Source organism: Eriocheir sinensis, unplaced genomic scaffold (genome assembly GCF_024679095.1).
Source record: "Eriocheir sinensis breed Jianghai 21 unplaced genomic scaffold, ASM2467909v1 Scaffold906, whole genome shotgun sequence".
Classification (NCBI taxonomy): domain Eukaryota; kingdom Metazoa; phylum Arthropoda; class Malacostraca; order Decapoda; family Varunidae; genus Eriocheir; species Eriocheir sinensis.
This window is the reverse complement of record NW_026112282.1, coordinates 27,286-40,000: the sequence shown is the minus strand read 5'-3', so window position 1 is coordinate 40,000 and position 12,715 is coordinate 27,286. Positions and strand designations below refer to the sequence as shown.

General features: G+C 43.4%; 1 protein-coding gene across 4 annotated transcripts in view; it reads left to right on the top strand.

Annotated features, from left to right (window-relative positions):
- The window catches only part of LOC126994885 (uncharacterized), a 56,053-nt gene extending 44,312 nt beyond the window's left edge, over positions 1-11,741 (top strand). Inside the window, exons 3-7 of one of the 4 annotated variants that reach the window (XM_050854149.1) lie at positions 2,632-2,667; positions 6,012-6,174; positions 7,093-7,222; positions 9,420-9,608; positions 11,179-11,741. In XM_050854149.1, coding sequence (XP_050710106.1) covers positions 2,632-2,667; positions 6,012-6,174; positions 7,093-7,222; positions 9,420-9,608; positions 11,179-11,264 — 604 coding nt within the window. In that variant the 3' untranslated portion in view covers positions 11,265-11,741. Of the gene's footprint in view, positions 1-2,631; positions 2,668-6,011; positions 6,175-7,092; positions 7,223-9,413; positions 9,609-11,178 lie in introns of all 4 variants that reach the window. The other 3 variants (XM_050854148.1, XM_050854151.1, XM_050854152.1) reach the window with 3 other exon arrangements.
- The last annotated feature ends 974 nt before the right edge of the window (positions 11,742-12,715 follow it).

The window sequence follows — 12,715 nt, the reverse complement described above, 5'->3', positions numbered from 1 at the left end:
AAAGCGTCCGTACCATGAACCTGAAGAAACACTAATGAGAATGCGTTGTACCCTTTTTTTTGGGGGGGTCGGGCCTTTAAATATAGCTGATGTAAGAGTTAGAAGCGTCTAGGAATACCGACGTAAGTTTTCCCAAGTCCCTTCGAGAGAGAGAGAGAGAGAGAGAGAGAGAGAGAGAGAGAGAGAGAGAGAGAGAGAGAGAGAGAGAGAGAGAGAGAGAGAGAGAGAGAGAGAGAGAGAGAGAGAGAGAGAGAGAGAGAGAGAGAGAGAGAGAGAGAGAGAGAGATTTAACCCTTTCCTTGCGCGCAGTGTTGACGCGACTATCCCCTCAGGTGCAGTCGGGCAGCCCAATTGGGGGTCTCTTTTAACCTCTGTATCTCAAACACTATTCATCATAGCTAAACCCCAAAAACGCCACTGGAAAGAGGAGGTCCAGATCTATAGGAGTCGGTTATGTATGCCTCTCTTGCGAACGTACATGCACGTTCAGGGAGTGTTGAATGTTAGAACTTACGTCGATGCGTGCGTGATGATCAGCCATATTGAGGGAACTGCGGACATTTTTTCTTAAGATTCTGGCAAGAAAGCATTGCCAACTGCAATATTTACAATTATTTGGTCAAAGAATCAGTCGGTGATAGGTGAAGCTATGCAAAATGCCGCTATATTGAGCAAGAACATCAACCAGTTACTTGTCCGTAGATTTGCCGCGCTGGGCTGTTATGATTTTCCACCAAATTTAGTGAAGAATCCACTCAATTGGCAATCCTGTGTTGTGAGAATTAGTGTTGGAACACTCTCATACACGGGAGATTTGAGTGCAGGTGGAGGTCGCAGCGGGCGTTTAGCGCCACCAGCAAATACGCCTAACGCCTGCTGCAAGCGTTTAGCAATGAAAGGGTAAGGATTTTTGGTAATTACGTGAATCCATCCCTGAGGCGTTCATCTTCGTGAATATATTATGTAATGATACAAAACCTAATAGACACATGGTAAATATTTATAAAACCCAATCAAATATGCCTCTTCCTTCCTTCTTCCCTCAGCCACATACAACCTTCCCTCCAAGACAAATAGCCACCCTCCCCTACTTTGCCCTCCGCCTCAGTGATACGAGAAGCTGTGTTCGGCTTGCCTCCCTACCCACAACAAAGCAGTGCCTCTCCCTTCCTTCCTCTTCCCTCAACTACACACAAACTTCCTTCCAAGACAAACAGCCACCCTCCTCTATCTTACCCTCCGTCTCATTTCTCGCTGAAGTGACACAAGAAGCTGCTCGGTTTCCCTCTCCACCCCTTATCTTCCCCATAAACACAAATATAACTTTCCTCTCCTCTCAGCCACACAAACACACCCTTCCTCCCTCCAAAGACTAATATCCCTTCTCACACTCTTACCCTTCTTCTCAGACTCAGGACACACATTCATAGCTGCCAACATGTGTGGAACTTCAACTAATAAAGGGTATCGTCCCCGAACTGTTTTTAAGTTGTTGTTTTTTTATATTGTTTATTATTATTGGCGTGACTAGAGACCTCGCTTTTTCTTCCGCATCGCTAGGAAGAGCGATGTCTACCCGGAATCATACTGACCGCCGTCAAGCACATTAATTTACTTACCATAAAGAGCAGTTAGATAGCTAGGCGACCTACATACTGCATAACAACTGAATTATCTGAAACTAGAATTATATATTAAGAGTTCATATTAAAGTCAGTAATTCAAGCGCATTTACAGTCGTGTGGCTGAAGATATTTCACAGAATAACATTAACTTGAGTATTCTATATGACAGTTTTGCTCTGCTCACTAAGATGATATACTGACATCGTAAGCCCATACACTGGGGGGAGGGCTCGATCGTAATGCTACGATAGAGCGAAGCGGTACGAGGATGAAAAAAAGGTCTTTACAAATGGCCCTTGTAGCCCGAAGGCAACTTTCGTGAAAGGGTAAATTATGTAACTTTGAAGACAAAAGCTTTGTTGTGTCCACCTCCATTATAGTCAATAACGTACAAGGGCTTGCAGCATAATCGTCCCATTAACTCACGAGTTTGTTTAAACGATCCGTGTTATTGGGAATCTTCGCAAGCAGAGCATCGTTATCATATTTTGTTGTTGTTATTGTTGTTGTTGTTGTTGTTGTTGTTGTTGCTGTTGTTGTTGTTGACTCAGATAAACCGACAAGCCATTCAGTCAGGGATTCAAGGCAAGCCATCCACATACAGACAGAAGGTCAGCCAGTCAGCCATCAATTCACAGTCACTTAAATGGACACCCTGCCAATCAGCTAGTTCTTGTGGGTCAGTCACAGAATCAGTCGTCTAGGCTATTATTCAACTAGTCATTTATTCATGTGTTAGTCAGTCATCCATTGATCTAGTCCATTTATCAGGCAGTCTTATGTAAAACAACAGTCAGCCAGCCAGATATTGCACCAGCAAATTCATACTCATCAAACAACCAGTCCACCCATAAGTGAGCCAGTCAGCCTGTACAGTCACACATTCAGCGAGTCAGTCACTCAGCCAGCCAGCCACTCTACTAATCAGCCAGCTATGCCTCAGTTTCCCACACAGGTGCGGAGTTCTGCTCCTCCTCAGCTAACCCCCTTTCAACTCTCTCGACAGGTGCGAGTCTCCCACGCCCGCGCAGGAGCCTCTGGGGTATGCCGCAGCCCCCGCCCAGGGAGGCTAGGGAGAGTTGGGGGGCGAGGCGGGAGAGAGGAGGGTTGGGGGACGTGAGGCTTGGAAGGAGAGTCGTCCGTCGATCCCCTTCCTCGCTCCTCGTCCTCCTTCTCCTCCTCTGCCTCCTCGTCCTCGTCCTCCTCCTCGTCCTCCCACTCCACCTCCTACTCCTCCTCCAGGCATAATCAAATTTGTGCTTTCACTTTTTCCTTCTGGATCACTCTGTTTTTGTTGATTGAATCCAGCTGTTGATTATTTTCCGTTTTTCTAAGTTAACCTGTCTCGATTTTTCACTCCATGACTTCTTTCGTTCTTTTGGTCGTTACTGTTTTGTTTGAGAGCGCATTTGTGTTGGCTTGACTTTTTAGCTGACGAAAGAAAGCTCCTGGTTACTTTTCTTGTCCTTTTCCTTAGCGTTTTCAGCTTCATAATATTTTCATATTCTGTTTAGCTTCGAAGTCTCAATTTTTTTACGAGACTTAAACGCGATGGCGAATTTTGCGCAAAGCTGCGGATGGGACAATTTTTTAAAAGGTCCCGTATAAATACGCTTCTTTTCCCCTTACAAATCGTTTGCTTGTATATATTTGCTACCACGCCGGGCAGTTTTCTTTTGTTTGACCTGTGTTGCCCTCATGGGTGTTGGTGTTGGCCCGAGGAGCGGTGTTGTCACGCTTCCCGGCTTGTGTTGTGTAGAGAAGCCTTGTGTTGCCATCTCCTCCACCCACCACCACCCACCAACCTGCGACGCGACCCAGCCGGGCGGCGCCACCCTTGCAACACTTCCACAACGGTACAGAAAGCTACATAACGCAACACAACAGTACAACATGGCCAACACAACGGCGCAACTAACACAACACATGGGTAACACAACTCAAACCGCAGCGGCAAAACACGCTAACGCAAAATTGATGACATACTGATAATTGACTAAACTGAGAATTACAATAACAGGGGACACAGTGCAACGACACCACAGCTCAAGGCAACTGTACAACATAAAACGGAGACAACACACCTCATACCAATACACCGGCAACATCAGGCCAACACAGACGATGAGTACGAAGCTAATCAACACAACACCGAAGACACGAAACAACGCAACACAAACAAACACGAAGCAACACAAACTGGAGCTCCCTCAAACAGTGCCATAAGAATCACACTTGAAAGGAGCAAACATCGATGGTATAGAGATGAACAAAAAATATATGACGAAAAGCAAGTGTTTGTAATTCTCTCTCTCTCTCTCTCTCTCTCTCTCTCTCCTGATCGGGACGTCACTGATTTAATTAAGCTTAATGAGAAAAACGCGTTTATTACCCACTAATCAAACGAGCTGCCAAAGTCTACCTCATTAATACTCATTACTCCGCGCCGGGGTGACACACGCTCTCACCTGCGGCGCTTTTGTTAATAATTATGACTGGCGGGAAAGATTGGTGGAAATAATTAAGTCACATTCTGAAACAACGATAAGGAATAATGAATGATGATAATAATGAAAGTAATAATAATAATAATAATAATAATAATAATAATAATAATAATAATAATAATAATAATAATAATAATAATAATAATAATAATAATAATAACGACAATAATCAAAACTAAAGCAACACCACTGATCCTTTAATATCAAACTCAATATCCATAGAATAACAAAATAGTGTAATAAAGATTGCTTAATTAAACATTGCAATATTCATCGATACCAAATATACGTTGAAAATAATTAATATAGCAAAATTTATACCTCTAACACAAATATATCAAATAATAATAATAATAATAATAATAATAATAATAATAATAATAATAATAATAATAATAATAATAATAATAATAATAATAATAATAATAATAATAATAATAATAATAATAATTAATCCATTTAACATTCTTATAGACGAGACATAGCACACACACACACACACACACACACACACACACACACACACACACACACACACACACACACACACACACACTCTCTCCCGATCCTTTCCAGTTTCCCATTTCCTGTTCTTCTTCGTCCTGGTTTTCCTCCCTTTCCTCAGTATCCCTTTCTTCCTCGCCGTCCTCTCTTCCTCAGGTGAACTCTCTCATTGATTCAAGTCTTTAATGCTGCTGCCTCCCCCTCCCCCTACCCCCCACTCCCCACCCCCCGAGCCCTCTCCCGTTCCCAAGTCCCTTTCTGTTCAACTTCAATCATTTCTGAGTCCATCCTTTGAAAAAATACGATATCTCTTTCTTTTTCCATTGCTTCGGACAATTTCTCCCTTTACCTTGAAACAAAAACAAAAATCCCGCCCTTCTGTCAATAGTTTCCCCTCTACTCACCTTCCCATTCTCCCTCCCTACTTCCTTCCCATTCTCCCACACTCCCTCCTTCCCATTCTCCCACACTCCCTCCTTCCCATTCTCCCACACTCTCTCCTTCCCATTCTCCCACACTCCCTCCTTCCCATTCTCCCACACTCTCCTTCCCATTCTCCCACACTCCCTCCTTCCCATTCTCCCGCCCTCCCTCCTTCCATTCCCCCTTCAACTTTCTTCCCATTCTCCCACACTCCCTCCTTCCCATTCTCCCACACTCCCTCCTTCCCATTCTCCCGCACTCACTCACTCCTTCCCATTCCCCCACACTCCCTCCTTCCCATTCTCCCGCACTCACTCACTCCTTCCCATTCTCCCGCCAACCTCCTTCCCATTCTCCCGCCCTCCTACTAACCAAATCAGGGCTAATAGGAAAAAAATATTAGATCCATCCACTTCTTCTCCTTCCCATATTTCACCCTTCCTGCCCTCCCTCTCACCATCTCTACCTCCCACTTCTCACCCTTCCTGCCCCCCCCTCCTATCTCTCCCTCCACCGATCCTTCTCCCTCCCATTTCGCACTCTTCCTGCCGTCATCTACCACCATCCTCCCCATCACCTATCCTTCTTTGTTTCCCATTTCGCACCCTTCCTGCACCCCACCCTAACTTCCGACCATTTCTTTCTCCTTCCCTTTTTCCAACACTCCTCCGCCCACCCATTACGCATCCTTCCCACCACTCTCCCCATCCCTCCACCACTCATCCCTCCCTTCACACGCCTTTCCTGATACCTCCATCTATCCCTTACGCCTTCATTTCCATACTCTTCCACATGACAATCTATAATACCCACACACAACCCACCACCTCCACCTCGCCTCCCTCCCATTGCGCAGCCTTCTTCTCTTCCTCCACCACCCCTCTCCCTCCACCGCCCCTGCTCACCGCCAGCCTGCCCTGCCCTGCCCCTCACCCGGCGGGCTCCTCCCCAGGCTGGCCCCGGACATCGTGGTGGACGACGAGCCGGCAGCCGTCCATCCCGGCCACGTGGAGCAAACGGGCAAAGGTGGCAACGACAAGATACCCATCGTACTCCTTCAAGGATTCTTCCAGGGCCCGGGAGTTAGGTCGCCGCATCATCGTCGTCCCTCAATGGTAAGTCCTCGCCCCTCTTTCCCCTGACTCCTGACTCTAGACTACTACATAACTTCCTTCTATATACTTAGGCCACTGGTTTCTCGTCTAACTCGATCAGCTTTTTACTTCAATACATCGTCGCCCGTCAGTGGTAAGTCTTCCCCCCTCCTTCCCTTGACTCCTGGCTATTACATAACTTCCTTCTGTCGCCACTGGTTTCTCGTCAAACTCGATCAGCTTTTTACTTCAATACATCGTCGCCCGTCAGTGGTAAGTCTTCATCCCTCCTTCCCCTGACTACTGCACAACTTCCTTCCGTCCCCACTGGTTTCTCATCAAACGCGATCCGCTTTTTACTCCAATAATGTAGCTCATGATTGTCTCTTCTTCTGTTGCTCAACCCCTCCCCTCCCCCACCATTATCTTCTGCTGTCCATTCCCTCCCAATCTCTCTTTCTTCATCCATTCTGTAATGACTCCAAGCGTTCTTTACTGGACATACGTTTCTTTCCTCATTTCTATAGACGTTTTTTTGTTCCTCTTCCTCATCCTCCTCCTGCATACACACCCACAACCTCCCTCCTTGCCCCTCCATCATTCACTGCCCCACACAGCCCCACCTCCGCCAAAACTATAGGACACCGTTAGCTCACTAGTCATTTCGAGACAGCTACTCGAAGCATTATTACATCACAACATTAGAACTCCAATGCAACAAAATGGAAAGAAGGATGAATGAAGAGTTTGTTCAAGAATGAGATGATGAACATTGATGAGTAAAACCGTGGAAATAGCAGAGACGGGTGATGAGAAGATGGATAGGGGAGGTGATGGATGAGGAATGCAAGCCCAAGTAGTGAGTGTTGAGTCGTCGAGGTGTAAGCGTTAACACTTCCCAGGCTATTATAGTGTTTGTGTGTACGTGTCGCCCCTCAGAGTGTGAACGAGCTCACGCTGCCGCCACACCTGGTCGACGTCACTTCGGTCATCCGCGGCGCCCTGCCCGTCCTGCCCCGCTCGCTGGCCGCCCTCTGCCTCACCCTCAACATTCTCCTCCCCGGTCTCGGTGAGTGTCTTGCCAACCTACTCTCCCTTCCTCCCTCCACTTAAGAGTCTGCCGCCCTCCCCAGCCTCATTCCCCCACCGCAAGTTCGCTTCTTCATAGCGTGGCTACACTGAAGCACACATCCATGGGTCAAGAGTAGTCACCTGACACGCACGCCCATTTACTTCCAAGCCCTTGTTTTCCAATGGCTCTTTATCTATGTTTCTCTGTTTTAATGACATTTCTTTACAAACCACAAATGCCTCTCATGATGATATAGGCCATCCAGTTCTTATCTGTTCTAAGCTTTCAACTCAATGTGATAACTGGATCTCACTGTGGGACTTATGCCCTATTTTTGGAACAAGAGACAGGTTCTGTGGATACATGACCCTAACTTGAGCTGTCTCCTGACAAGTACCTACCACCACAGTACACACACCATCAGTAGTGCTCAGTGCAGTGCATGGCATAGCAGTTGACTGAGGCTTTACCTACTGAACATGATTGCTAGTTGAGAGAATGGCTTAGATGAAAAAACTGAGTGCTCACCAGTATACTTAAAAGGAGTTTTTCTTGTGGGTCTGCATGTGACAGCCTTATTATCTTTTATCCATTATTTCACAATATAAGGAATGTTTCCATTTGTGATAAGATGCAATGGCCTCCCAACAGTCCATGAATGGCAGTCACCAACATTGTCAAGGAACAGAACATACATATTTTATCAAAAATCTATTAGAAATAAACTGTAACCTGTATTCACGATAGTAACACATACCGTCACCCAGCACCTTAGTAATCCAAAAATAGTTAGTAATTAGGCAATAAAGTTTGTATTCCTTGAAGCTTTTTGGGGAGTCAAGAGGTTCATGTGGATGGCACTGGTAACGGTGAGTGACCCGTAATACAGAACATAATTAAGCAGCCTTCTATTGAGCCAAATACAAGAAATTTACTATGCATATGTGTATATGTCTATCATGATACATCTAATGGGGAGAAGGGTGGTATATTCATGTCAGACAGATTATATGCTAATTACAAGATTGGAAATGGACATTAAAATTCTCTACTCAGACAATTAGCCAACATATAAGCAACCATACATACCCCCAGTTGTATGCTTGGCTACATATGTTTTCTACTTCATACTCTAAACACAAAAAATATTTCAGTCTTTTCCAGAGATTATCTGCAATTATTTCACTGAGGAGCTTCAAAAATATAATTGTCAATCTACACCCACAAGTAATCACAAATGCATTCACATACTAAGTTATAAAAAGAAAGCAATATCTGTAATGATAGATAACTACAACTTGAGTAAAAGTGTAGCTAATGAGAACATTGGCACCTGGCCATTTCAAAAATTTGATTTGTTTAAGTTTCCACTATCAAGTACTAAGCCGAGGCTTATAGCAAATGTGTCACAAATGAAAATTATCAAATGATAAAGAAAATGCATGGCAGTGAACATTTAACATCTTGCACTTGTTTCCAGCACTTGAAAAAGGAACAAAATTTATGTGAGTGAATGGGTGCTGTGAGCTCAGGCTTGCTCCCAGTGTAGTCTTTCCTTCATTTGTGCTGCAGTGGGAATTACTATAAAGGGACGTCATACACAGGAAAGTTAATAGAAATGTTCTTTAATGATTGTAAAAGCTGTAAACTAATGACAGGATGCCCACAAACAAAACTATTTATGAATAAGTAAATAAATAAAATTGTTGTTTAATACGAATATATTGTCTGTATGTGAATACACTTATATGCTAAGCAAGAAATTTAACTTTAATCATAACCATACCATCTTAAAATCAAATATTTACTTACTTTGCTCACTTGCTGAGAGTAGTAACAGCAGCGTAGCCGAAGATCACTACAAGAACGTATGAGTAATTTTGAAGCAGCAGCACCAACAGTAGTAGAAGTGAAACCAAAAGGGCAGCAGCAGTAGCAGAAGCAGCTGTGGAGTTGTAGTACAGGATATTAAATTATTAACCACTGATCAAAATTATCTGGCTCAGCAGGCAGAATAGTCAGTAACTATGGTATCTCAATTTGTAGCAATTAAAGTAGTAGAAACTACAACAGCAATCACAGTACAAGCAGCAGCAGCAGCATCACCACCACCACCACCACTGTAATGAGTAGCACCTGTTCTTGTGAGACGTGAAGATGACAGTGTCTGTGATGGTGTTCTTCACAGGAACAGCAGCGAGTGGGTGGCTGGGCCTGTGCTGGGGAAGGAACCGCATGGGAACAGTGGAGACCAGTGGCCACCGCTTCACCTCAGTAGTGGTGACTGCTGCCACTGGCCTTGTCCAGCTCTTCACAGTGACCTTCTTCCTTGTTGGATGGTTCTGGGGGGTGGCCTGGGGCATCCTCCTAGTCTCCATCGCCAGTGAGTGGGCTGTGGCCTCCTCCCCTCATCCTGTGCTGGAGACATGAGGAAAAACAGTTCTTAGAGAAGGAGGGGAAGGAGGAATAAATGATATTTGCAGAAATAACTTAAGTTTCTGAAAACAATGTACAGCTAAAACATACCTTACCATGGCAGGATAAAATAACACCAAAGACCTGTGCTATGATGTTATGATATAATAAAAGCAAATAAAAGTGATTATCAGCAAACAAGGGGTGGGAGTATTTGTAGTAAATGTCTTATGAATCATGAAGGGAAGAAATACAAAAAACAATAAAGGTGCTAGGGAGACTCAAATAAATTCCACAAGCATGAACAAGGGAAAAAGCACAACAAAAGGAAAATCTATCAAAAAGGGGTAAAGAAAAGGATTCCGTAAGCAAGAAAGAAGACAGGAACTGTTCAAATAATGCAACAGAAAATACCTCACAGTGTAGGGAAGAAGAGGTATATGGAGGTGGAGGGAGGTTATGGAACATAGATGAAAGTTCCCTGACATATAGGGAGAAACAAATGTTGGCTGATCAACAAAGGTAATAACTATGCATACTGCCTCCAAACAGCCTGCATATGCTTACAGCAGTAATACCTTGCATCTCATTAACCTTTTTTAAGCTAGCATCAGAATAAATTTTGCCACAAAATTTTTTGCAGTGAAGATGCTTGAATCTTTTTGTGTACAAATAAACATATTAGTTAAAGGTCTTATGTACCCTCACTTCTTCCCTCGTTCATCCCTCAGAGGGAAGAAAAAACTAGCATTACCCACTGTTGCTCTCCCCCTCCCTCCCTCCCACCCTCCTCTCCTCTCACTACTCCCAAAATACTGCTTGGTACCTTTGCCTGGCTATCATAGGTCACTTAAATCTGTCCTAGAATAGTGTGGTGTGGCTGGCTGGCCTCTCAATATACATTTCTTAGCTTATTACCAACTACAGTTTGAATTTTTTTCACCATTCTTTGAAGTTGTATTTTTCATCTAGTAGTTAGTTACCTCATACTCATTTTCTCTAGATACTACCTGTGCACTTTTTTGTTAGAGTCTGGACTAGTTATGCTGTTATCACATGTTCAGTTTGTTTCCTGCCTGATGTGTCATGTCTATATATTGTTTGTTTTCATGTTGACATGTATACTGTACATACCTTAAAAAACTTCCTTGATAATTAACAAGTTTAAGCACTAAAAATCGAACCAATGTTATCTGCATGCTTTAGAAATCCTAATAGATTACCACTCAATTTGGTCTAAAATTTACAGTCACAAGATCTCAGTTCATGAACAAAGAATAATGCAGGGTAGTATGCCATTAATGATCGAATCATGTCCATTTTCATAATTTGTCCTCATACTGAGAAATTTCTTTAAATCTTGCAAAATGCTTTCCCTGCATACACAACTGCATTTTTTGAGATCATTATGGTAGCTCTGAGAACATGGTAACTGTAACCAAAATTTGCATGGAATACCTATCAGTGTGTGTGTGTGTGTGTGTGTGTGTGTATATATCCATAAGGTTTTATGTAACATTTTTCTTGGGCCTTTTCAGACAAATACACCCAGTTCGTGTCGGAGCATCGTTCATCAATCAGTGGGGCGGTGAGCCTCGAGATGCTGGCGGTCAACGCCAGCTAGACATTGCAAGCTCCGACCCTCCCCACCCCCACCACCTGCCACCACTCCAGGCTTGGCCACGACACATACGGCCACACCACCAAGGGCCACAGTACACCATCTCATCTCATCCCTCTCTGCCCTTCACAAGATCATACCTCCCTAGCCCACAGCACTCATGGCCACACCACTTGAGGCCACACCACCCGCTGCCTTCACACAGACCAAAGCCACGCCACAGAGGCCGCCAAACACAGGCAACACCATTGCCCCAAGAAATAGTATACAGAGGGCCGAGACGCCCAGGCATGTTAAATTACTGCTGTTCAATTTTATAGCAGTTTCTGATTGCCCTTTTATTATAGTAATGCATAGCAGTTTAAAACTAAATGAAATATGAGAATATGCAATACTGATACATACATGGCCTTAGGATACCTTTTTTATGAATGCAATCCTTTCCTCATCACAGCAATTATTGCTTCCAGTAGCTATTTTACTCTTTATTTTTCATTACATCAAAAAGTATTGCAATAATGAAGCACAAAATTTCCATTCTCACTGCAAAGGTTAAAAAATTGAAAATGAGGGAATTTTTGTAAAGAGTATGTTACAAGCTGTTAAGATGGCTGGTGGAAGGAGCCCTGTCATGATTCTCAGGGATGTTGTGTATCTACAAACTGTTCCTGAAAGACCTTTTCACTAAATCCTTTAACTCTCAGAAGCTTGGAATAATTAGAAGAGAATTCAAAGTTTTTGCAGACTCCTCCATTTCCATCCATTGTTTTCACTGTTTCATACCTCATGCCCTTGAGTACTGCTCGCCAGTCTAAGGTTCTGCTACTGGAAGTCATTTGGCATGAATCCATGAGGTTTTGTGGACACCTGATTTTCTATAAGGTAGAAATGTGACTTGTGATCATTAACATCTTCGTGCTGTCAGGGCTCTTTGCCTGCTATACAAAATTCAGTCTAATGTATCTCATCCTCTGCACATCAGCATTCCAAAATAGTTTGTATCATTTAGAGAAACTAGGTTTTCCAATGTATATCATCCCATATCACACCCCAACAATGCCTCTAGCTATCATGATCATTATCAAAGAATATCTCTCAAGCAAACTTTCTTTTTGTATTAAGAGTATTTTCCAATATGACTGATCATGCAGAAACTTATGAACCATTTTCACTGCAGTGTCCTGCACAAAAAATTCCTTTTTAGTCAAACATACCCTCTTCCCCAATATTCTGATCCTGATTCTAGACAAAACACATATATAATAAATCATTGTAGGCCATTTTATGAAGGGAGGTGTTGTGCCTTTTTGTCTGTGATGAATATAAATGTGTTTTGGTGTTTTAGTCAAATATCCAAGACATCAGTTTTTATCGTGTGGCTGAGTCTGTGGTGTGGCATTTGTCTGCAGGCAGGCCTGTGGTGGTTTAAATGAGTCATCGAGTGTGGTGTTGAA